Genomic DNA, 27,127 nt, shown 5'->3' on the forward strand with positions numbered 1-27,127 from the left:
GTCTGACGTCACCGCAGTCACAAGACCTCGGTCGCGGCGCGCGGCCTTCGACACGGGAGCGCGCAGCGATGGGGCTCAGCGCGAGAAGAAAGCGTTTTATAAAACCCTGACCGACTCGGATGTTCTGACCCACACGTGACCGATCGCCTGAGCTGAGGCCGATCTGATGCTGAGGTAAAGCGGTTGCTGTGACACCTCCAGACGCCACCGAGGGTTAGTACCCGAACCGAGCCAGACCCGCGGCGGCCGCGATGCTGTCCGTGCTGTCGTACGGGCGCCTGGTGGCCCGCGCGGTCATCGGCGGACTCTCGCAGACCGACAGCCGCGATTACAGCCTGGTGTCGGCCAGCTTCGGCTTCGGGAAGGACTTCCGCAAGGGCATCCTGAAGAAAGGGATGTGCTACGGGGACGACGCCTGCTTTATAGCCCGACACAGGGCCGCGGATGTGCTAGGTATGAAGAGTGTGTGTGTGTGTGTGTGTGTGTGTGGACCCGGTTTAGTCGAGTATCATCGCGGATAAATCGCTTCTGACGCACATCGGTGGCCTGAGTGTGTGTGTATAACTATATAACTACACTATAGTGATCATACTCTATGTTATGATGTCCTCTGTAGTGACATCAGGACAAAGAAAAAAAGACATGTTTAGGCAAAAACAATGGGATTTTTTTTTATTTATTCAAAGATGATTCTCAACTATGTTATGAAAGATATAACGGAATTAATTGACTTTATATGTGGGATAAATGGTGTGTTTTCTCATTCAGTGCAGTGGATCTGTACCAGGGGTGTCCCTTTTATATATATATATATATATATATATATATATATATATATATATATATATATATATATATATATATATATATATATATATATATATATATTAGGGCTGTCAAAAGATTAATCACGATGAATCGCATCCAAAATAAAAGTTTGTGTTTACATAATATATGTGTACTGTGTATAATTATTATTTATATATAAAAACACACACAAGCATGTATATATTTAAGTAAAATGTATTATATTTATATATAAAATATTTATATATAATATAAATTAAATAAATGTATATACAGTATATACATGCAAATATTTCTTAAATATATACATGAATGTGTTTGTATTTATATATACATAATAATTATACAGAGTACACACACATATATTGTGTAAACACAAACTTTTATTTTGGATGTGATTAATCGCGATTAATCTTTTGACAGCCCTAATATATATATATATGATTCTTTAGACTATGGGCACTTATGTTCTTCAGTCATATTTTTAAAAATACATATCATTTCGGACAAATTCCTCTTTTTTTGTCGAGCTAACAATAAAACCACCTTATAATTTTTTACTACCTTTCTATTATGATTTTTTTCATACTTTTCCATCTCCTTATAGGCGTCAAAATCACATATATATATATATATATATACACACACACACACACACACACACACACACACGGGTGATTCTTAGACTATGGGCACTTATTTTCTTTGGTCATATTTTTAAAAATACATTCACTGTAAAAAACAGTCAGGTCTCCAATTGAAAATTTTCAAGTGACATCTAAATTTTTCAGTTGGTAAAATTGAATTTCTGTGAATTGATGCAATTTAATTAACAGAAATTCAATTTGGCCAACTAAAAAATTTAGATGTGATCGGTCACTAGAAAATTTTCAATTGGAGACCTGACTTTTTTCATACAGTGTATTTTGGACAAATTCCTCTTTCTTTGTCGAGCTAACAATAAAACCACCTTATAATTTTTTACTACCTTCCTATTATGATTTTTTTCATACTTTTCCATCTCCTTATAGGCGTCAAAATCACTTTCTCCTCGTCGCACACCCAGACTTTTTAACTTCAACAATGAAAATAAAGTTTAAAAATATAACTTATCTGGTAACTATTAATGCACCAGAGTAAAATCATTAATATACATTATAATATTTAATGTGAGACCACTATTAATATGACTTTTTAAACAAAATATAGCTCCAGCACAACACAGTAATGTCCCTTTAAAGGGTGTGTGTGAGAGATTGTTCAGGTGTTTATGGAAATATTCAGTGACATCAGAGCACATGCTGGACATTTTCATCAACAAATGAAGAAAAATCAAGCTAAATATTGCTCATATATTTCCAAACATGCTGTACCTTCAAAGGTGTTTTTAAAAAGCTAAACTTTTTAAGTTAAATAAGAGTATTTTGCATACATAAAATGCCAAGTATTAATTCAAAGTTTGTCATTTCCATTACCACACATATTTAAAAAAATTACTTATCCAAAATGTATGAGATCATGCTTTACTTAATATAACAATTCAAGTTATTTATTTTCTAATAAGCTCTTACACAAAGCAATGTTAACTTTCAGAGAGTGACCGGTGTTTTTATCTCATTGACAAATGTATAATTATTGTAGATTGTGGTCAAACTAGTTACACAAATGATCTTAGACTGATTTTAAATAACATCTGTCTATTGAGATGTGCTGGAAATGACATTTGGGTCTGAAAAAATGTAAAATAATTTATCTTGTAATCAAAGTTTGTCCTCTTACAGACCTTAAAACTAGACACATTATTTAAAATTATGAGACTGTGTTATGTGAATTTTGAACGAGTTTTTGTAATTCTTCACATGGCTATCAGTTCCCAGAGTCGAAGAAACGCCCAAATATAACGTGTTTTGTTTCTTGGACACATGACAGATTTGACAAAAGCTTGAGATAGGACAGCATTTAAAAGATATTTAACAATATCTGTAAAACTTCCATTAACCAAAACAGTTTTAATGGGTGAAATGTAAATATTATTAGTGAGTTAGAACTCTATTCTTATTTAAAACCACACTGCTTTTCTTACTTTTCTGTCTTTTTTCCAGTCCAAATATCTAAAAACTCTTAAATCAAGATGCTTTTATTAAGGAAAATGTAAAAAAAATCTTGATTTCTGGGGGAAAAAATCTAAATGAATAGAGTTTTTGCTTGAAGCAAACAACATTATCTGCCAATGTGGTTAGAAAAATAATCTTGTGTCTGTCTAGCTCTGAAACATGATTGCAAACACACACATTATTATTGTTCTGACCCCTTTGGCAGATAATGTTGCTTGTTTTAACGCACTTCAATTTCATTTTATTTTCCAGAAAACAAGAAAAAATATCTACTGTCATTTAACTGATCTCGTAAATGCATCTTGATTTAAGACTTTTTTAGATATATTTAGACTAGAAACGACAAAAATACTAAATAAGAGCATGTTTTGCAGTGCACACATGGCAAAAAGTAAAATTATTTCTTTATCTAGAATGACTTTATGGTATTTAGTCTATAAACATAAACACAAATGCACAAAACTGCACGTTTATGACAAAAATAGTCTGCAATTTGGCCTTTATTACTCATGTCGACATTACAAATGAAATAAAATGAGATATTAACCTACATTTCTGACAGATTCCCCCGGTTACAGTCCGTGTTTCTCCTGATTTGCACATTAGTGTTGTTGATTAAGTCTGGCTTTAAACTGAATTAAATCACTGAGAGATTCGCAGCTCGTACCGGAGACGTCTGCGCCAAACTCAAAGGCTTCTCATTGGCTGTTTAGTGGTCATGTGATCGAGACACATGTTCAGAGTCAGAGTTTCGTTCCGCTTTTGGCGTGTTAATGTTTCCCTGGCCTAAAGTCTAGAACCGCCACCTTGTGTTGACATCGTGAAACTGCAGGATTTGTAAATTATGCGTGGCGGGCCACATATAATACATTTTAACAGACACGCTATGACACCCCTGATCTATACACTGGATCTAATTTGCATATTAATGTGTAATAAGAAGTGTAATAACGGGAGCAACATTTTCATAATATTTTATGGATCATTGATATGTAATTTCTTTCCCTATTCACTTGTGTCTCCAGAATGCCTGATAAACATGATTTAAAGGTGCAGTGTGTAGTATTAACGACAGAAATGCAATATAATACACATAACTAAGTGTTTATGACTTTAGAATGAGCCGTTTCTATCTACACACACCCGTACAGTGAAGCCGCCATTTTGTGCCGTCATGTTTCTACGGTAGCCCTAAGGGGACAAACTTCTCTCCAGAGCGCTAGCTACTCTCTGCTGTCTCACGACCACATCTGTGTCCTGTGTGGGCCACCGTAGCTTCTCTATGTGCTCAGAAAGGGTTGTGCGATTCACAACCTCACCACTAGATGGCGCTTAAACTTACACACTGCACCTTTAAGAGCCGGTGTGCTCTATAGTGGGCGTGTGTGACATCAATGCCCTGCTTCTGGAACAGAATGCCTTATTTTGATTAGAAACCCCATAACATTTCCCTGAGATGTTGATTTATAACAAACAATTAGAAAATTAGTCATATTTGTGTAAGATGCTCATTTTTAAAGAGCGAAAACCTCAGAACTGATGCGATCTCTTTACAGGACATCCAGACTAACAGATTAAACTGAACATTATAACTAACATATGATGTACGAGGAGGAGGATAAATACACACAAATATTAAAACAGTCTTCATAATATTCAGTTTAACGAAGCCTTTAAAGATGAACATCACTGATGTTTAGTGTTTTGTTAGAGTGATATCAAACACACGTTACACATTTTAAATTAACATTCCTAGGATCAAAGTTACATCAGAAGCGTTAAGATAAGCCTACCCAAATATCACCTGAGTGTTGAATAATAATTCCATAATTCCATCACCATATGCAGAGAATGCTTTTGGGAATAAAATCATTTGTACAAGGGTGTTATATTTTTAGATAGCTCTAAAGAGTTGATGTTTTAAGATGATGTTGATTAGTCAGACATGGGGATGAAACGATTACCGGTTTCACGATAAACCACGATAAAATTTAGTGACTGTTAGTAATATTTGTATTATCATTAAAACCGCGTGTGATTATCACGGTTGTGAAAACTCGCGGTAAGTCTTGTCCAGTCAGCGTCAGTGTGTTTTCTGAATGAGAATAAATAGCAGAAGGCAGTGACAGCACTCTGGAGATTGTTCAGCCTCTAAAAGGACCAAATCTGAGGCGTGGTCATATTTTGCCTTTTACAAAAGTCCTGAGGGAAACTTAATCTAAGATGGTCACCCTGTCTGCAAACATGCCAGAAGAAAGTCGCTGTAATGGGGAAAACACTTCAAAACTACGAACGCAAGGCAAGTGGACTTTGACCTCAATACCAAAACTACATCTGGCAAATTATAATGTGAAGCGAACGAACAAATTCAGACAAGACTAGGGTGACATTTAAGGGATAATAATCAGGGCTTGACATTAACAACCGCCATTTGTGGGTGTAGCGTTATTTCGGCTGCACACTAGCCACTCTGGCTGTTGAACTTATTATAGTCTTCTCAAAAGCCATCTGTTATAATCACGTTGCGCATTATAACCACTCACACGTGTTTCTATTGAGTTCATGAATGCAATGTCTCATAATCAGAGGCGTTCAGATTAGCGGAGTTTTGTTCAGAGCGCGCGCGCGTCGCGCTCACTCGCTGAAATCTGCACTCAAAGTAGGGGTGCACCGATCCGATATTAGGATCGGATATCGGCCGCGATACTGACAAAATAGCTGGATCGGGGATCGGAAAAATTAACAGATCCACAAGCCGATCCAGGTGTTTTTTTCCGTCGCAGCAGAACCTACGTCATTCGTCAGCTTCACGTGTGTCGCATGCTAGAAGGGAGCGAGCCAGAGAGTCGGCTGTGTGGAGGAGATATTTCACGCTTGCCACGCCAACTAGTTCGTCGCTGTTTCGAGGGTATTACTGCAAAGTCAGGGTCTTTCCTGCATTTACATTTTTTTGACGGCCAAAGCCTAATTTGATGAGTTATTGTGATTTACGAGTGATGTAGAACAGATGCTGCGCTTGTGACTGAGTGACAGAGAGACCGATCTGAGAGCTCCTCCCCCGCGCGCGCTCTCTGGGTCTTCAAAATAATCAGTGTTCGCTCTCATATTTCACATATTAATCCAAATCAAAAGCTCGGAAGACCGAAACCATGTTGCACGTGACACATTCGGACAATTTTGTCCTTGAATTATCACTGGGTGTGAATTGCGCTCAAAAAACATTGACTCTTCTCTGACCAGCTGACATAAAGCATACTTTCAATAAGCGGGAGACAAATTATATCCAGTTATGAAGTGTTTTCTGTGTGTTGACATCTTTCGCGATGTTCTAACAGACGGGATTCGCACACAACGCGTCTGCTAATGTCCGATTCGTGACCTAATGACTCCTTTGAACCGAATCATTTTAACGACTGGCCAGAACAACTGATCTGTCCAACACTGAACTCATGAACTCAGTTTATTAATTTACTCAGAACGCAACTGAAATGAGAACACAAGTGTGCTTACCCAATTTAGCAAGAGTGGGTAGTAAGAATTATTTTTAATTATCAACAGTATTTCATCTTATTTCTGTTGACAATGTGTAGTAAAATAAAAAGGCCTAGCCTACAATCATTTAATCTGGAGTGAGGTGAAACCAGAACAAAGTTGTTATTAGCTAGCTGAAAATTTTTATTAAATTGCATATGGTAGAAAATTAGACTATTTGTTAATTTGTAATGCTACTTTTTAATATTGATATGATTATATACCAAAACAATTATCTGTAGTGTAAAAAATGTTTGGTAACTGTCAGATTACTATTGTATGTTTGACCAATAGGCCTACACTGTTTTTTGTTTCCACTGCTACATTTTATTTATTTAAAGAAGTTAGATTACATTCTATTTTAGATTTGAATGCACAATTGTTTTTTAAATAAATAAGAATTCAACACCTTACATACATCTGTTATTTTGTCTTAGTTATGTTTAGTTAGTAAAGTCTGGTGCCTTTAGTCTCTTCAAGGAAGGTATAAGGTGGAAGATATACAGTTTATTATTAATTCAACAATATATCGGATCGGTATCGGGTATCGACAGATACACAAAGCCCAGGCATCGGTATCGGGACTGAAAAAGTCGGATCGGTGCACCCCTAACTCAAAGCAGAGAAAAACGTGCGATGTACGCAGGAGATTCACTCATCATACAGTGGTTGACTGTTTTTGTTCTATTTCAGCAGCGAAAATGGTTTAAAAAAACACAGCAGAACCACAGCGCATCTGAAATGACTGGCATAACGCAGGCGAATTTAGGGACCGTCTCTAAAGTTACATACAACATTGAAACGTGTATAACGTTACCAAACTTCACTAGCTGACAGTCATAAAACTGACTGTAAAGTGTTCATCTAGGTGTCAGGTATGATGCACACATTTTGATATTTAATAAAATAAACTGTCAAATCATATGGAAATATGGATATGCATTATTTCACTTGGATACTGTTTGGGCTCTAACACAAAATATGCTAGATTTAAATGCATCATAGCTGAACACTGATGAGAATATTTCTTGAGAATATATTTACAGAGATAATATTAGAGATTATATTTACGACAAATTATTATTTATGCGTTATGCGTTGCTATTGACGACGGCCATTAAGTGTGTGTGTGAGTGAGTGAGTGAGTGAGTGAGTGAGTGAGAGTGAGAGAGAGAGAGAGAGAGAGAGAGAGAGAGAGAGAGAGAGAGAGAGAGAGAGAGAGAGAGAGAGAGAGAGAGAGAGAGAGAGAGAGAGAGAGAGAGAGAGAGAGAGAGAGAGAGAGAGAGAGAGAGAGAGAGAGAGAGAGAGAGAGAGAGAGAGAGAGAGAGAGAGAGAGATAATGGAAGCAATCAGAATACGGGTGTTTCTAAAACACACGCAGCACCTGCAGTTAAAATCTAAGCTCAGAATCGATCCAGAATCATTGGAGAAGAATCTTTTCTCCCACCTCTATTGTAGCCTATAGTATGAACAACACAATATTAGATAGATTAAACACAAACAGTTTTTTTTTTATGTGTAACGTGCCAAGTTGATGTTTCTTCTGCAGACTTTACCCTCGCGTGTCATGTGACCAGACTGTAATCGCAGCCTTTGCGGTTAGGAAATAGTGTTTTATCATATCGCGATATTATCGCAAACGCAATTAATCGGTCAGCCCTACTGATTATTATCTCTTAAATGTCACCCTAGTCTTGTTTGAACTTGTCTGCTTTTTTAAATGTTTGATTGCATTCGACGCGAGGGAGCTTCCACCTCTCTGAATTACGGCTTTGCAAACATTGTCTTGCTCTGCGGTGTTTCCAGTGTGAAGCATTTCCACAGCTGGCATGTTGGCTATCTGCAGGGTTGCCAGGTTTTCACAACAAAACCCGCCCAATTGCTACTCAAAACAAGCCCAATCGCGTTTCAGGGAGGCTTCCCCGGTAAAAATCACATTTGGCGGCATGTTTGCCTACTAAAATTCACATTCCCGGGGCTAAATATCACATATTTGTATCACATATTAAATATATAAAGCAGGTAGGCATGTGCCGGTATCAAATTTTCATGTTGCGATTAATTGTTGAAGCTTTTATCACGGTATACGGTATTATCACGATATTGAAATAAGTTGCAAAAAAAGTGTTGTCATACTCTAACAGGTTAAATCACTTTCTTATAACAAAAGAACCAAACATTTAAATACAATAAAGCAATACACAAAAATGTATAAAGTAAACAAATATTTGAAACAGATTAAAGTGCAAAAGAATTATAAAGAACAATAGGTATGCTGAAATGTACATTTAACTAAGATTAATACATGCTTTAGAAGTATTTTTCATTGTCAGTTTGTTAATGAAGGAACTAATGTTCAATACTGGAGCCATGTAAAGTGTGTGATTGAACAACAGTCAGAACATATTCAAACAATATCTAGGGCATGTAATTTAGTCCAGATTAAAATATAAAATGCAAGTTTGAAAATGAATAGCCTTAAGTCTTTAAGTATTATGTATTAGGTTATGTGATTACTGGGGAAACGTCTGCATTTCTGCTGTTCCGTCAGCGCCCTCTGCTGTCAGAGAATGAATGTGCACTTCAGCATCTCCTCATTCCGCCATGTGCTCGGCTCATGCACGGTCTATTTAAATCAGTGCGTTCCTCTTTGACGTGTTTTTCATTTTAAACGGTTGATGGGTAAAGTATTCTTAAAATTCATTCAAAAAATCTGAATAATTCGTAATAAATAATTATTCACGGTATTTTGAAGTGCCCACGATAACAATATTGTGCATGTTCATTATTGCGGTATATCGTATTACCGTTTACCGGCACATGTCTAAAAGCAGGGGTGTCAGCCAATTACAATAATCTCAAAATAGCGATAGCCAATATATCCGTCTATTGACCAAATCCTGTGATTGTGTTTATTGTTATTTAGACAGTGTTCTGATCTCCAGTCACTTAAAGTCCATTTCCACTCGTTTCCCCATCAGATACGTTCACCAAACCTCTTCATCGCCTCTAAATCCTACTGGATAATTCAGATTGATCTTAAATCACAGAATGAACAGTTTTATATTATGGTAACACAATATAGTTCTCTTTTGATAGCACCTCAAGGACAGTAAAAACAGTAATATTGTGAAATATTACAAATAACTATTTTTGGTTTTAATGTAATTTAAAATGTAATGTATTCCTGTGATGAAAGCTGAGTTTATCATCATTACTCCAGTCTTCAGTGTCACATGATCCTGCACTAATCATTCTCATATGAGGATCTGAAAGTTAAAAGGTCAATATTTGTAACATTATTAATATCTTTCCTGTCAGTTTTGATCAGTTTAATGAAGTAGCTGTACACAAGCTTTACAGTAATTGTAAGTGGTGTTGGAGCTTGTTAACGGTTTATAATGGCTGATTGTGTTGTAGGTGTGGCGGATGGGGTCGGAGGCTGGCGGGACTATGGGGTCGACCCCTCTCAGTTCTCCGGGACACTCATGAGGACGTGCGAGCGGCTCGTTAAAGAAGGGAGATTTGTGCCAAGCAACCCCGTGGGAATCCTCACCACCAGCTACTATGAGCTCCTGCAGAACAAAGTGCCGCTATTAGGTGAGCAGGCATCTTCAGATCAGGGATTATGACGTAGAAAAAGTGTTCAATGGAAGTCTCTGTCATGAAATGAAGGGCGTTTTTGGATTTATTCATTTTCAAATCATAATAGAGGCCGTTGGGATTGAGGCGTTATGCTCTGGCTTCAATTATCCTGCAGTCGCTCAATGTTGTGTGTCATACACGGGAATATGCGTCATATTTACTTAAGTTTTTTTTCGTTTTTCCTTCAAGTTAAAAGGTCCCATGGCATGACATTTTCATTTTATGAGGTTTTTCAACATTAATATGAGTTCCCCTAGCCTGAATATTAGGGACTTTAAGCAACAGCTGCGAATGGAACGGCAACGGTGTTCTGACGTTGTATTGCGCATGCGCGACTTTAACTGCTACTCGCCGTAGCCGAGAACGTAAAAATCCCTAAGCAACCATAAACAAGACAGCGCACATCAGCTCTAATCTCAATGCTGCCTGAGGTGTTGTTGCCAACAGCAGACATATCTTTGTACAAACGGAAAAAACCTTTCAAATTAGAAACATTAAAACATATCAACACAGATTAAATAAAAGACTAGTGGTACAATCATATACTGATGCAATTACAATGTCATATACCATAAAACATAACATTTACTTACCTAATCTTTCACGTTGTAACGACTACGGCAAATCAGCTGTTCTCCCGTAGTAGACGGTTACTGTAGAACGTCACGAAGTGGCAGTCAAAGTCGCGCATGCGCAATACAACGTCAGAACACCGTTGCCGTTCCATTCGTAGCTGTCCCCAAGTGGATAGAAATGTTGATCGGTGTAAAGCCGAGTTCTGGCTGTCTTTCTCTGCCTTTGAGAAAATGTCAGGCCAGGCGAGCCAATCCTGAAGTCTCCTGGTTTGACGTCCAAGCAGGAACGGTTACCGCCCTTTCCTCCACCCAGAGAATCTGGCTCGCCCATGCAAACGCCCGAGAGATCATTAACGTTACTTGTGAACGAGTGAACGCTGGCAGTTTCTCAGTGTTTGGATGTACAAATGAAAACAGAAGTCTTTCTTCAGTTCCTTCTGATCTGTGATCGGTGATTTCTGATGTGTAGCTAATTATTTATTATTCTTGCACACACTGCGGCTTCTCTCTCTCCCGACAGAACGGTGTTTTCTATCTTGTGAGTCAGTGTTTTTGTACGTCCTCGTCGCGTCTATCTGTTCTAAAATGTGCATACAGTCGTTTCTACTCAACATCGGCAGAGCCACATCTTTAGAGATAAACCTCACACACGCCGAAGCTCGGCCTTCAACATCCCCGACCCCCAGTACTGCATCTGGCCCACAGCGGAGGCACCAAACGCGGCGTGAGATTAAGCAGAAGGAGGATAAGCGTGAGGGTCTCCGGGCTAGCCAGCTTTCCCCACAATAAACTGGATTACATTCGATTACTGCTGTTGTGTCTTTGTTTGCGCTGTGTAAGTTACTCAATGCGCGTCAATGACGCTTTTCATATGATTGGAACATATCTAGAAATACTGCTTACTAACTGCTTACTAATCAACACTTACTAACTTGTTCATCTCGACAGCTGTAATGGTACATTGCATGTGTTACAAAGTTGGTAGAATAATGATGAAGACAGACTCGGCGTGACTGGGACTCGTGTTTATTCAGAACTCTCAGATACAAACACAATAAACTCGCGCTGACAGACAGCGCTCTCACAACTCAGTAGTTACTATAAATAACTTTGTTAGCAATCGCTCCGTCTCCGTGATGTCCGGTTCGCGAACGAATCATTCTTTTGAATCGGTTCTTTTTAGTGAACCGAACCAGTTCACCAAATCGGACTGAATCGTTCTAAACGGTTCGCGTCTCGAGTCAGCGCTGATCCATAATTTACTAAAGTTACTAACTTTCTGACATGAGTGACAGTCCCTCCGACTAGAAATAAACTAATAACCTGAAGTATATGCTGTAACTAAAACAGTTCACTGAACTGAGACTGACAGAACTGATGTGAAGTGAACTCAGGTCCATCCGTCTCTCTGGCAGCAGCTCGTGCGTCGTAGACCTAATTAAACCACGCCCCCTCCGCTCATTTAAAATGCAAAGATGTCAGCCAATCACAACAGTGGGCGTTTTTACTGAAGTCTCACAGCAGACACGCCTCTTGAAGCAGGGCATTCAGCCACAGGGCAAACAGCAGTATAGAAAAAATGCCTTTTATTTCTAAATTATGACATTTTATGATGTAAAAATCATACTAACAATATAAGTACACCTCAGGAAACACTATAAAATAATAGAAAAATGCCATGCCATGGGACCTTTAAACTTTATTCCAGACGCTTGAGGTGTCTGAAGCAGAGTCCTGCACGGGTCCGATTTTGTAAACCCGCACCCGCCCGTACCCGCAGTGCTTAAAACCGCATCCGACCCGTTTTCCAACAACAGCACTAAATAAAATCCGCACCCGACCCGCTTAAAATAGAACCGACACCCGACCCGCAATAAAATCAGTTTAGCATATTACATTATAGACACACTTACAAAAATGTTTATTGCCAGCATACATAAGTTATTACACGACCATTAACACAACGACAACTTCGGGACATTCTAAAACGCTTAATGTAGGTAAGACACTGTTATTAAGAGACCAAACTCAGTAAACATAATACTAATAACGTATACTATGTACAACAAATCAGATGAGCCCAAAATTTTAACGCAACGCGTTTAATTACACGTTAAGCGTTTTCCTCCCATAGAAAACCATTATAAGAAAACGCTTAACGTGGCTTAATGTAGGCTACTAAGACAGTGTTATTAAGAGACTAAACTCAGGAACCATAACAAAAATACTGTTTGGTTGAACTGCGTGTGCTTGGTTTTGTTACCACAGTTATCTGCGTGCTTCCTCAGCGATGAACTTCCACATTTGCGGCTATCTTTTCTTCAACTCCTCATGATCCATCTCGACGAGTGCAGGCAGAGCGCGCGCGGTTGTGATTCTCCTGGGAGGGCGCGCGCCGCGCAGCCACAAATAAACTGATATGAATTTGAAATTATTTTAGCAACTTGAAATACAGGCAAGGCATATTTTTGTATATGCATATTTTTAGGAACAAATCTACAATATACATGCATATATTTTAGGCCTATATTCGTTTGCACGTGACTGTTTAGACCCGTGTTCTACCTTGTCCGACCCGCACCCGTATCCGACACAGTAGGATGTTTTTCACCCGTTTCAGCAATATTCGCGGGTCACCCGTCGGGTACCCACACCCGTGCAGGACTCTGGTCTGAAATAATTCTGCATGTTTAAAATCCAGTGGGACCATCTCTTTGCTATCCACAGTCACTGTCAATTAGACCCCCCTAAAACTGCCTCATCGTCACGGCATCCTCAATAAACCCGTCTCCGGCGTGATGACTCCGATTGTTTAAATATTACAATTTAATAATTGTTAAATCGATATGTCATCCTCAATAAACCCGTCTCCGGCGTGATGACTCTGATTGTTTAAATATTCCGATCTATTATGACCTCTGACCTGTAAAGTTGCCAGAATAATAATCATACGCTGCTTGTTAATTGGCCAGAGGAGAACTGCCCCCCCGACTGAGCCTGGTTTCTCCAAGGTTTATTTTCCTCCATTCTGCTCCTGATGGGGTTTTGGTTTCCTTGCCACTGTTGCCTCTGGCTTGGCTTGCTCAGTTGGAGACACTACATTTTTCAACTAAATATCGAAATAAATCTAATTATTAAACTAAATTAACCGTATAAACTAAATTACTGATCTAATGCCCACACTGTCACTGTATGATAATTGAAATGAGCTGATGACATCACCGTTTTCTCCAGAATGGCTGAATAAAATTATGCTGCATTATTTTCCTGTTTAACACTGTGAAGCTGCTTTGACACAATCTGCATTGTTAAAAGCGCTATATAAATAAAGTTGACTTGACTTGACACAGACTGTGATGTAACCTTACCCTCAGACTAACATTCATAACACAAGGTGTTCATGTGCAATGTCCTCTTAACTTTAAGTGAGTGAGTGATATGTGAAGGCTAAGTATGGTAACCCATACCTGGAATTTGTCCCATCCAAATTAGTGCACACACACACACACACACACACACACACACACACACACACACACACACACACACACACACACACACACACACACACACACACACACACACACACACACACACACACACACACACACACACACACACACACACACACACACACACACACACACACACACACACACACACACACACACACAGGACCAGTGAACATCCAGTGAGCGATTAAGGGCACCTCAGTCATATTGGGAATTGAACGCCCACCCCTCGGGTCACCAGTCTGACTCTCTGACCACTGGGCCACAACTGCCCTAAACTAAGCATGCGCTGACATTTGAGACCATACACAGATGAGCTATAAAACCGAGGACTGGATGTTCTGGGACAGTCAAGAGTACAGCTGACTCGGGAGGGAAGTGTTTTTTTGGGAAGGGCTTTGGCTCATTTTTCTCAGGATGAGATCAAAGCCGCAACTAAAATATAATGGACTGAAATGAGTCACTGTACAGCAAAAACACTCTGCGGGCAAGATGAGTCACGGACAGGGAGTCTACTGGGTCACGAGATTGAGTTCTGGTGTTAAAGCTAGTGCACCATGGGACATTTAAATCCGCTATGCACCAAGTCAAGTCAACTTTATTTCTATAGCGCTTTTAACAATGCAGATTGTTTCAAAGCAGCTTCACAGTGTTAAACAGGAAAATAATGCAGCATAATTTTATTCAGCCGTATAGTCATTCTGGAGAAAACGGTGATGTCATCAGCTCATTTCAATTATCATACAGTGACAGTGTGGGCTTTAGATCAATAATTTAGTTTATATGGTTAATTTAGTTTAATAATTAGATTTATTTGGATATTTAGTTGAAAAATGTAGTGTCTCCAACTGAGCAAGCCAAGCCAGAGGCAACAGTGGCAAGGAAACCAAAACCCCATCAGGAGCAGAATGGAGGAAAATAAACCTTGGAGAAACCAGGCTCAGTCGGGGGGGCAGTTCTCCTCTGGCCAATAAACAAGCAGCGTATGATTATTATTCTGGCAACTTTACAGGTCAGAGGTCATAATAGATCGGAATATTCGAAAGATCGGAGTCATCACGCCGGAGTCGGGTTTATTGAGGATGCCGTGACGATGAGGCAGTTTCAGAGTCTAATTGACACCAAATTAGCACCAAAACGTTTCCTGCTAATGTAAATGAAGTGTTGTGTTTGTGGACAGGAAGCAGTACGGCGTGTCTCGTGGTGCTGGACCGGCACAGTCACCGGCTGCACACGGCTAACCTCGGAGACTCCGGCTTTCTGGTGGTGCGCGGAGGAGAGGTGGTGCACAGGTCTGATGAGCAGCAGCACTACTTCAACACGCCGTTCCAGCTCTCCATCGCTCCACCTGAGGCAGAGGGATCCGTCCTCAGTGACAGGTGAGACCACACGAGAGAGCACCATCAGGCCCTTATTAATAGTCATGCACCGATCATGATTTTACATGGCCGATTCCGATACCGATATTTTTCAAGAAAACTGGCCGATTCCGATTTCCGATTTTTTTAATTTATTTTTTTACACAATAAAAGAATGAAAGTATACATGAACAAGATGTTTATTTGGTCTTTAACAGGCTAAATTGGCTTTTGGCTAATGAAAACAAGTCCGCAATCGGAAATTGAATCGGAAATTAAAAGGCTGAAAGGTGAAATTAAAGGCAACTGCATATTCTGCAATCCAAACAAAGATGTTACTTAAATCAGCATTTGTTTTTAAATTCAGTGTAAAGAAAAAAAGTATTTACCAGTGAAATTAAATAAAACCAAAGTATATAATTGTTCCAAAATGTTAAATCAAATAATGTTTAGTGCAACGAAAAAAACTAAGAGCAGGTGCTTTTTAAATCAAATTAAGTCAATGTAATTTTAAGGTAAAATAAAAGGTAACACTTTAGAATAATGGTCATTAGTTAACAGTTAATGTATTAACTAACATGAACTAACCATGAGCAGTACATTTGTTACTGTATTTGTTCATCTTTGTTAACGTTAGTTAATATAAACATCACAGTGCATTAACTAATGTTAACAAGATTTTAATAATGCATTAGGAAATGTTGAAATTAACATTAACAAAGATTAATAAACGCTTTATAAGTGCAGTTCATTATTAGTTAATGTTAACTAATGTAGTTAACTAATGTTAACTAATGACCATTATTCTAAAGTGTTACCAGATAAAAATGATCATCCTATAGGCTACAGAACTGATAGTATTTCATTGCAAAAGTGCAGTATGTTCTTCTTTAGGCTAGAAAAAGAAGTATTTGGGCTTTGTCACAAGTTAGTCTGTTTCGTTCCCATCCGATCCAACACGTGAGAAGCTGAGCTGAACGAACGCTCACTATCTGAGAGGTAAGCTCGCGCAACTTCACCTCGCGCAACTTCAGCTCGCGCAACTTCAGCTCGCGCAACTTCACCTCGCGCAACTTCACCTCGCGCAACTTCACCTCGCGCAACTTCACCTCGCGCAGGAAAGCGGCTCTTCATTCCCTTCATCATCTCGTCTCTTCCCTCAGTTCTCCAGTTTCTGTTTGTAACACACAAGTGACATGTTCACGAATGATTGCATTATAGGCGTATACACGCGGGTGCACTTCCGGAAAATTCAGCAGAAAAATACAAAGAAAACCGGCCGGTTGCCAATCGCGCGCTAGAAGCAAAAACCGGCCAGTTCCGGTTTTTGGCCGGTCAACCGGTGCATCCCTACTTTTTAACGCCACTGGATTATCAGAAGTGTGAACACTACAGCTCTGAAGTCTGGGATACACAATGATCCCTAATCTTCCGTTTCAGATTAGAACGCACAAGCCACGATTTATTTGATTAACCAACTTTTACTCTAGCCTTCACATTAACATTGTTCTTTACATTCTCTAGCATTGTGTTAATGCCGTTTTAATTATTGATCATTAATAATTAGGGGTGTAACGGTACACAAAACTGACGGTTCGGTACGTACCTCCGTTTTGAAGTCACGGTTCGGTACGGATTCGGTACAGCAGTTTTACAAAATTGCTTTTTATTAATTTTTAATGAAAAAAAATTGTGTCTGTCCTTAAATTGTAAACTATAAACTATATAGGGAGCCCTTACTTACATATTGCTATTAAAGATTAACAACAGAGCCCAAACTATTAGCCTAAATTAATTTGCTATTTATTTTTAGATATAATAATCAACACTCATAAGCTTCACATAAGGCAGTTTTTGCATTAACATCTAAATCTAATTATTATAATTTTTTCTCCAATTCGTTGTTGAAATATATTTAGTGGCTGTAATTTTCATGACAGGTTTATTTAAACATACATTAAATAAACAAGACATCACTAACAGGCTAAGTAGTATATAATGAATATATATAGGCTAATACAGGGAGTGCAGAATTATTAGGCACGTTGATTTTCTGATCATATTTTTTTTCCAGGCACATTTGATCAATTCCAAACCACAGTAATCCTAATAACTACTATTGATTTAGTATTTAATAATGTGCCTATAAAAAAAACCTTCTTCATGTATTTTACAACACTTCAGCTTGTGATTCTTATCTAGTGGGGTCATTTTTTAGGATTCTTTACCTAACTGAAGTCTCTGAGATCCTGACACCTTCACTTCTGGAGACTCCAGGTAGGTTCAGCTCTGGAAAATGGTGGCGCTGGAGACTAAAGGCTTCCTGATGGTTTCACCCTTAATTCTTCACCTTAATTCTTAATTCTTTTGCGGTTAACAGGCGTCTTTTCTTCACCACCTGTTTTTGTCAGATCCTGCTGACCCAACGAGCATTTCACTGTCCAATGGTCACGCCTTAACTGCAATGTCTAGTATTGCATTAGTATTGCATCCTTCTCATGGGCATTTAATACTTTTTGACTTTTCAGTCTGAGTTAAATCTCTTTTTTGGCTCAATTTATCTGTAAAAGAAAACATGCCTAATAATTCTGCACACCTGAATATAAGGTGATTTTCATTTCCAGCCTTCATGAACAATTATATATCACGTATACATTATTAAATACTAAATCAATAGTAGTTATTAGGATTACTGTGGTTTGGAATTGGTCAAATGTGGCTGAAAAAAAAATATGATCAGAAAATCAACGTGCCTAATAATTCTGCACTCCCTGTATAACGAATATATAGGCTAATATAGTGCATGTATTCAGTGAAAGAGTTAATCTCTCTAGTGAACTCACAGCTGTGGACATTGAATGACTTCTGAGGTAAAGGTGATTCATGACATTGTTTACAAGCCGTTTTATTGTCTTTCCGCGGTTGAAACACAGATGAAGCGATTACACAACATATGATACGTTTCAGTAGTGTTGTTTTCGTCAACCAAAAGTATGACTAAATATCGTCAACGAACCTTTAAAACGTGACAAACGAGACACAATATAAATGCTGGTCATGTGACGATGACGAATAAAAACGAGACTAAATGTGGTTCACAAAATAAAAACTATGCTAAAATGTCTCTTCATTTTCGTTGACGAAAAGTCGCGTTTTTATTATTATTTTGCAGTATTTCTGTGCGTCTCATTCAGGGGCTGCATCAGGACATCACTCTCTTCAAGCCCCACTCGCGCGGTGAGTGAACGAGACCGATGGGCAGCCAGTCGGGATTTGTAAGCACTATTCGGATGGTAATTGTTTGTCCAGCGGTCGTAAGGTGTTTTCATCATTTACAGGGGCTAGTCAGTGGTTTTATTGTCGTCTTAATTCAGAATATCAGTGTTTTTCTCCCAGTGAATTACCTAACTTACTGTTTGACAAACACCAAGGTCGTGTGAATGCACATCTCTGAGTTTTCAATAATATATCACTTTATAATTCACTGTTTATATCCCTTTTGGCCACTGCTGAGCACCGTACTTCGCTGTTATTTGGATGCATTTTAAAGATCTAGACTTGTATTACTGAAATATTGGCAAGTATTTACAAGAGCAAGATATTTCATCACCGCTCAAAAAAAAGAAAGAAAAGCATGTAAACATTTGAAATGGGCCGTTATGACGGCAGCAACTATATATGTTAAAATAACCGCAGCATTGTGATTACCTCATAAGCGAATAAGAGGCTGTATTCACTTATTTCCACTCATTCCCATGTGGAATAAAATTACATCCTTTATTTTGAGATAAAATACAAGACAGAAAAACATTTGAACTATAATGTGGGTCTAATTTTAAACAGATTTAAATAATTAAATAATAATTTGGATATTATTTTCCTATTATTAAATTAAATATGCATTTATTCTTATTAAGACATTTGGAAAAACTTGTATTACATTGAAGTGGAAAATAAAACGGGTGTTGTGGAAATAGATGGGGAGAAATGTGGCCACAAATCACAGGAAAAAACACCACAAACCTTAAGAGACATCTCAATGTTTTTATTTATTTTATTTAAATGTATGTGTGCGTACTTCTAACATGTTTAGTTGGTAAAATAAATATGTAGTAACTTCAAATCAGAGCGTCTTCCGTGTCTGGAATGGATGTATTCTTGAGTCTATAAGGTAACAATAATATAATAAGATAACATTGTTTGAAATGGGTTTAGCTAAAAGAAGATTTTGGTTTTGTCTATAATACGTAGCCTACTTATACTATATTGACTGGGTTAAATAGAATTGCATTACTATAAATAGACTAAAATACAATTTTCATTGATTAAAACGTTATCAGTTTTCGTCGACTAAAACTAGACGAAAATAGTCATAGATAATTCTGACTAAATAAGACTAAAATGCTCAGACTTTTAGTTGACTAAAACTTGACTAGACTAAAAAGAGTATGACTAAAACTAATAACTAAAATGACAGCTTGACACAAAGACTAGACTAAAACTAAATTTAAAACAGGCCGCCAAAAACAACACTACGTTTCAGTAAGTTGTAATGTATCCTCAACATACCTTACGATATTAATTTCTTTAGGAAGAGATGATCGTGTTCACTCGCGCGCTGCAGCTTGAAGTTGAACTGATACGCGTCGATCAGTCACGTCACATTATTGAGCGTTAAAACGGCATTTATCGTTTGAATTTCGTGATAAAATGGACTGAATACTCAATATGTTGGTGTGGGAACTCGGATTGAAGTGTGTTCCGCGCTTTAAACAAGCCGAATGTGAAATGTTAAAGATTGCATTCATAACCGTTCGGTACGCGCGCACCGAACCGAAACGGTTCAATATGAATACGTGTACCATTACAGCCCTATTAATAATATAATAAATATTCATAATTCAGGGTTTGATTGACAGGGCTTTGTTGACTAAGTGCCACATTGGTCATTTCTAGAGGTGTGTGTGTGGGGGGGGAATCTATTCATATATGAATCATTGATTCTAATCTTCAATATACGGCCGGCCGATATATCGGTCTAACACTAGTCGTTAGTTTTAATCTCTCTGAACACTCGACATGGCCTCAGTGAATGCAGACATTAGCATGGCTTCCCTCTGACACATGAGCTAGCAGAAGTAGTTCTCCGAGGCCAGATGTTCTTTAATACTGCTCCATTTTTAAACCGGTTTCTTAATTTTAAACCCATGACCCGGCAGACGGAGGGACGACAGCCAGTGTGTTGGGATCATGGCGTAATGCCTGCCCTTCCTGGAACAGAACAGGACACCTCACAGCTGATCGTGCTTGAGGCTGTAATGGAGATCAGGCTGAACGCTTTATTTTGGGATAACACTGCTAACTGTGCCGTTATAATGGGGTTTGGTGCATTATTGAGTGACCTCGAGACACTGAGATGAGAATGTGAGGAATCATAACCAGTGTTGGTTGTAATGCATTACAAGTAACTTGAGTTACGTAATAATATTACTTTTTCAAGTAACTAGTAAAGTAACGCATTACTTTTAAAATTTACAACAAAATATCTGAGTTACTTTTTCACATTTATTTGACTGACAGCTCTCCTGTCCTCAAGTTGAGAAAAGTGAGAGTAAGTGCAGAGGTGTGTGTGTGTGTGTGTAAATGTGTTATTGTAGTTTATTCACTTGCACAATGAAGATTCTGTACTCCACAAAATTAATAAAATCAGTCAAATGCAAAATCAGAGTACTATGCAAACCTCAAATATATAAATGTTGAATAAAACTAATATTTTTATGCATTTAAATCTACCTTTATTGACCAATGTCGTGCTGCTGACCTTTGATGATTCAGTTAAGCCATGAGCAAAAATTACTAGATTTTTGTTTTTTATTGGTAAAACTTTTTTCTCCTGCGTCCTATTCTTGCATTATCCAGAATGGCAGCACATTTTTACCTCAGCCTGAGGCCTATTATTTAAATTTTGGTATGAAGAGGTCTTTACATTTGCACAAAAAATAACTTTTTTTGCTATTAAAAAACAAAATAAAAGAGCAAGCCCATCCCAGGTGAGAAAAAGTAACGCAAAAGTAATGTAACGCATTACTTTTCTTAAAAAGTAACTCAATTAGTTACTTTTTAAGGGAGTAACGCAATATTGTAATGCATTACTTTTCAAAGTAACTTTCCCCAACACTGCTCATAACTCCAGTAGTGACCATAGTTTGCTCTGGTTTCCCACAGCCCTGATGCGGCCGATAGCTCATCCTTCGATGTTCAGCTGGGGGACATTATTCTCACAGCCACAGACGGACTCTTCGACAACATGCCAGACTACATGATTCTACAAGAGCTCAAAAAACTCAAGGTAGCAGAACATCTACATACAACACTTCCCTTTGTCCATGTTTCGACTCTAACACACGCGTGTGCTCTGCTTTCAGAACACCAACTATGAGAGCATCCAGCAAACGGCTAAGAGCATCGCTGAGCAGGCGCACGTCTTAGCCTACGACCCCAACTACATGTCGCCCTTCGCACAGTTCGCCTGCGACAACGGCTTAAACGTCAGAGGTGAGATATACATCATTTCATTCACTATATAAGGGATGGGGAACCATACGCACCAGGGCTCGACATTAAAGGGTTAGTTCACCCAAAAATGAAAATTCTGTCATTAATTACTGACCCTCATGTGGTTGGACACCCGTCAGACCTCCGTTCATCTTCAGACACAAATGAAGATATTTTAGTGTAAATCTGATGCTCTGAAAGGCCTCCATTGGCTCAACTTTACACTCTCAAGACCCAGAAAAGACACTAAAGACGTCGTTACAAAGTCCATCTCACTACAGCGGCTCTACAATAACTTTATGAACCGGCGAGAATAGTTTTTGTGCGCAAAAAAACCCTAAATAACGACTTATAAAGTGATGACGATTTCAAAACACAGCATCATGAAGCTTCGAAGCGTTATGAATTAGTGAGTCGATTCAGCGGTTTGAATCGCCAAATTTCAGCAGTTTGACACGCGATCCGAATCATGAATCGACTCACTGATTCATAACGCTTCGAAGCTTCATGATGCCGTGTTTTAGGTTTTTTTGCGCACAAAAACTATTCTCGCCGATTCATAAAGTTATTTTAGAACCGCTTTAGTGAGATGGACTTTGTAACGACGTCTTTAGTGTCTTTTAAGGGTCTTGAGAGTGTAAAGTTGAGCCAATGGAGGCCTTTCAGAGCATCAGCTTTACACTAAAATATCTTCATTTGTGTCTGAAGATGAACGGAGGTCTGACGGGTGTCCAACCACATGAGGCTCAGTCATTAATGACACAATTTACATTTTTGGGTGAACTAACCCTTTAACGCTTGTCCGGGACAAGTGGATTTTTTGAAGGGGCAAGTGAAAAATCATTTCACTTGCCCGACGGACAAGTATCCTGAGTAAAATGTCAAAACAAAAAATAACTAGGGAATCACCAAAGTGCAATAATGATTCTGGATCAGTGTAAGTGGAGATCGATAGTGAATAATAATATAAAACGAACTGACAAGCTTGTCCTGTTGAGGCTCGTGCAGCTTCTCGAGGAGAAAATCGAAAACAAATGAGCGCCGCTCATACACAGAAACTCAGTGAACATACACGGTTAAAATTGTGGAGTTTTTATATTTATAACATATGATACAGTTAAGCAACATCACACTAACAAGAGTGTTGTTTTCCTGAACATGACACTGATCTCATACGCCAGCTCCATAAACAATTAGTTAACATTTAGTCACTTACATTTTAGATGCTATATGGACTGTTTTTTGGACTTGTTCTATCTTCAAATATCACAGCAGAACCGCATCTCACAGCATCAGTGTGTGTTAGTGAATGATTCAGCGTTTTAATGAATCGGTTGAATCAAAGATTCAATGGCCTATTCGTAAACGACCGCCAAATTCTTGAATGAATCAGCCGTTTCACTGAATCGACTCAATGACTCGCTCATTCAGACGGTCACATGCTGCCCCCTACTGGTGCTTTAGTTTCATCTTTCCAACATTTCTTATTTATTCAAAAATATTTAAAATAATCTCATAACATTATTTAATGCAGTTGTCATTTTTCAGTGCAAATTATTTAATTTGATTGGTAATTGCCCTATAGTGTCTTTTTCTAATTTAATTTATAGATCAAATTTAAGAATATAAAAGGAAAGCTGAAGCATAGCCTATATTTAATAAGATTATGGAAAAATGGCTTTTAAAAAAAGGTAAAAATATCACAAATATGCATATTTAAACACTAGAGAGAATATTGCTTCAGAATAGATTATATTTACAAAACAAATCCAGACAAGCAATTTTTTTACTCGGACAAGTGAATGACAGATTTACTGTGTGAACCGGCTTAATGTCGAGCCCTTCCCATTATCATATTGATGAATAGATACATTTTAATATTCCTGAATATAGAGACAGAGCGTATTTAGGCCACGCCCACACCGGGGGGGAAAACAATCCAACGCTCTCCATTGACTTTGTATTGCGTGAGGCGCCTCATTGTCATTTCGGACTTATAACAAAAAACAGAACAATGTCTAAAAGCTGATATGAGACAAAGTGTACAGCAAACAAGCTAAAAAACACAGAAATACGTTTTTATAAGCTGTCGACCCAAAAAAAGAGCGTTTAAGAAGATAAAAGTGGGCAATACGAAGTGAAGCTTCAGCTGAAGAATGGGTGAATTTTGGGATCCTGACACTCAGTATGCCTCAATATGTCTGTGTGTGCAGTAAATATGTTGTCACTGTGAAGTCAAATATCCAAATGTCAGTTTTATATGTTATATTTACTGTCTCTGATGACGTTCCCTCTAGTCGCCGTAGTTCTCAGTGTAATATAACGTGTCTCAATGGCCTGAATCCACTTTTTTGTCCTTAAACGCTCGTTTTTTAGGTCAACAGCTTATAAAAACGTCTGGGTTTTTGCTTCTGGGTTTTGTTTAGCTTGTTTGCTGTACACTTTGTCTCATATCAGCTTTAATACATTGTTCAGTTTTTTGTTATAAGTCCGAAATGACAAGGATGCGCCTCACGCAATGCAAAGTCAATGGAGACGTTTTGATTGTTTTCCCCCCGGTGGGCGTGGCCTTCAGATTGTGACGCGTGTCGCTCTGTCTCTGTACTGACATGTATTCAATGGCACATGTGAACACTGTACATGTCGAGTAAATGCGTTTGCCTGACAACATTCCCTCTGTTTTTCTTTCCACAGGAGGAAAGCCAGATGACATCACGGTTCTGCTGTCCATTGTGGCGGAGTACACAGACTAATGTCTACAAGGGCTGCAAAACGCTTCTCTTGTGCTCTTCCTCTCAGTCACTGGACTGTTTCCTGCTGGCAGGATTGAGGGCTGTTGGAGCCCATGTGTGTTCACTGGGACGGTACTTCTAATGATGTCCAGTAAAACACGGACTGCTAAAGCCCAGTTGTGCAAGGGTTAGGTGTTGTACACTTATCCAAGAGTCACCAGTGTTCCCATCATCCAGGGAGGAATGATGTGAAGGGTCAAGAAGTCACAAATGGACAAAGAATGAGAGTAAAGTAGAAAGGTCCCCCCAAAAAAGAGTTTCCGTATTAAGAAGAAACATTAAGATGGAAGCGTTGTGCCATAGGATTCTTTGCAAAAGCCTAATGGTGCGTTCACACCGGACGCGATTCGCGCGAGTGATTTACATGTTAAGTCAATGCAGAGACGCAAAATGGCATTCTGCGACGCGATTCGCGCGATTGAGGCGGCGCGAAGGACGCGAATTGAATTATTTGCGCGAATCGCGTCCGGTGTGAACGCCACATAAGGGAGACGCCTTGAGTCTTGAGATGGCATGTTTATTTAAAAACACACCTGATCTGATCATTGGTCAGCCGAGGGCCAGTGACTGCTACGAACTCTTCACTAGCAAATGGACAGTTTGTCGTCAGTGTCATAGCGTAACTTTACAATTCTAGATTGATTATGACTAGGGCTGTCAAAAGATTAATCGCGATTAATCGCATCCAAAATAAAAGTTTGTTTACGTAATATATGTATGTGTACTGTTATTATTATTTATAGATAAATACACACACATTCATGTATATATTTAAGAAATATTTGCATGTATATACATTTATATAATATATAATATATATAAATATACATGTTTTATATATAAAAAGTACATTTTTTTCTTAAATATATACATGCTTGTGTGTGTATTTATATATAAATAATAATTAACAGTACACATACATATATTACGTAAACAAACTTTTATTTTGGATGCGATTAATCTTTTGACAGCCCTAATTATGACCTCATCAAATACTGTCAAACTTACTGATCAACAATTGAAATGCCTTTCCTTTGAAATAATGACGGATGAAAAGATTGCAGAGCAAGTTCTCATTACATAACATAAGAGTAAGTACAGTTCTTGGGGAAACCTTCCCTTCATATTTATTAATTTAAAACAGGTTTACTCCACGTAATTACCGCAGACTGCAAGGGATTGTGGGATGTGGAAAAAAACAGTCCCACTTAAACCACTTTGAGAGGTTCACATGCATGTGGTGTGTGTGTGTGTGTGTGTGTGTGTGTGTGTGTGTGTGTGTGTGTGTGTGTGTGTGCGTGTGTGTGTGTGTGTGTGTGTGAGAGGAGCGTTTACGAGGTGTAGATGTTTGGGAAACTGGCTGTATATTTATGTACATGTATGCATCTGGAAAGTGTAGTTATTACACATCAGATGTACATGAGAATATATTTGATAATTGTGTGGATTCGGTGTTAAAATATTTTTCTTGATTTTTTTTTTTTTTTTTTTTTAAATTTGATTTTAAAATATCCCTCGAGGTGTTTACGCACAAAGCTAATGCTAGCATCTGTGAATGCTTTCAGTGGGTATGTCATGGATCACATGATCTAATAAAATTATATTTTTATAACCTCTGTTGCTCGCTGTTTTCCTTTAGTAAATATTCCACAGTAAATTATGTAATGTCACAAATGCTGTCTGAAGTTGGCTTGAGAAAGCTGGACCAGAAAGTTTAAAAGCTTCAAGTTTGACAGTTTTAAAGGAAATGCAGGCGATAGATCCATTAGATGGATAGATGGATGGATAGATATATAGATAGACAGACAGACAGACAGACAGACAGACAGACAGACAGACAGACAGACAGACAGACAGACAGACAGACAGACAGATAGATAGATAGATAGATAGATAGATAGATAGATAGATAGATAGATAGATAGATAGATAGATAGATAGATAGATAGATAGATAGATAGATAGATATTGACATATAAAGACACTAACTCACTCACACACACTCACACTTAAGATGTTAAGTAAATTAAGTCTCCAATTTTCACATTCTGTGATGTGATTCAGAGCTGATTGGTTTTTATTTTCATTTCATTTGTCATTTTAGCTTTATTTGTAGTTCACTTAAAGGTATTACGGTGTGACAAATACATTTTTAAGAAGCAAATACTGCTTGAATCTCTTAATACGAGCCGTTCATAAAAGCAGCATGTATAATAATTCTGCAAGGATATATAACTG

At 38.2% G+C, this 27,127-nt stretch overlaps 1 protein-coding gene across 1 annotated transcript; it reads left to right on the forward strand.

Annotated features, from left to right (window-relative positions):
• pptc7a (protein phosphatase targeting COQ7 a) lies at positions 1-25,602 on the forward strand. The gene is made up of 6 exons (XM_079826546.1): positions 1-453; positions 9,873-10,052; positions 15,365-15,563; positions 21,768-21,891; positions 21,968-22,097; positions 24,792-25,602. Exons 1-6 carry the CDS (start codon positions 252-254, stop codon positions 24,848-24,850), a joined length of 894 nt encoding a protein of 297 aa, XP_079682672.1. The 5' UTR covers positions 1-251; the 3' UTR covers positions 24,851-25,602.
• Positions 25,603-27,127: the final 1,525 nt, after the last annotated feature.

Source organism: Gobio gobio, assembly GCF_949357685.1.
Source record: "Gobio gobio genome assembly, chromosome: 10".
Lineage (NCBI taxonomy): Eukaryota > Metazoa > Chordata > Actinopteri > Cypriniformes > Gobionidae > Gobio > Gobio gobio.

What these genes read in the sequence shown, in the direction of transcription:
- pptc7a (XM_079826546.1), top strand. Translation starts at nt 252, where the DNA reads ATGCTGTCCGTGCTGTCGTACGGGCGCCTGGTGGCCCGCGCGGTCATC. An exon ending in AAGAGCTCAAAAAACTCAAG is followed by an intron (nt 21,892 to 21,967) that starts GTAGCAGAACAT and finishes CTCTGCTTTCAG; the next exon opens with AACACCAACTATGAGAGCAT. An exon ending in CAACGGCTTAAACGTCAGAG is followed by an intron (nt 22,098 to 24,791) that starts GTGAGATATACA and finishes TTCTTTCCACAG; the next exon opens with GAGGAAAGCCAGATGACATC.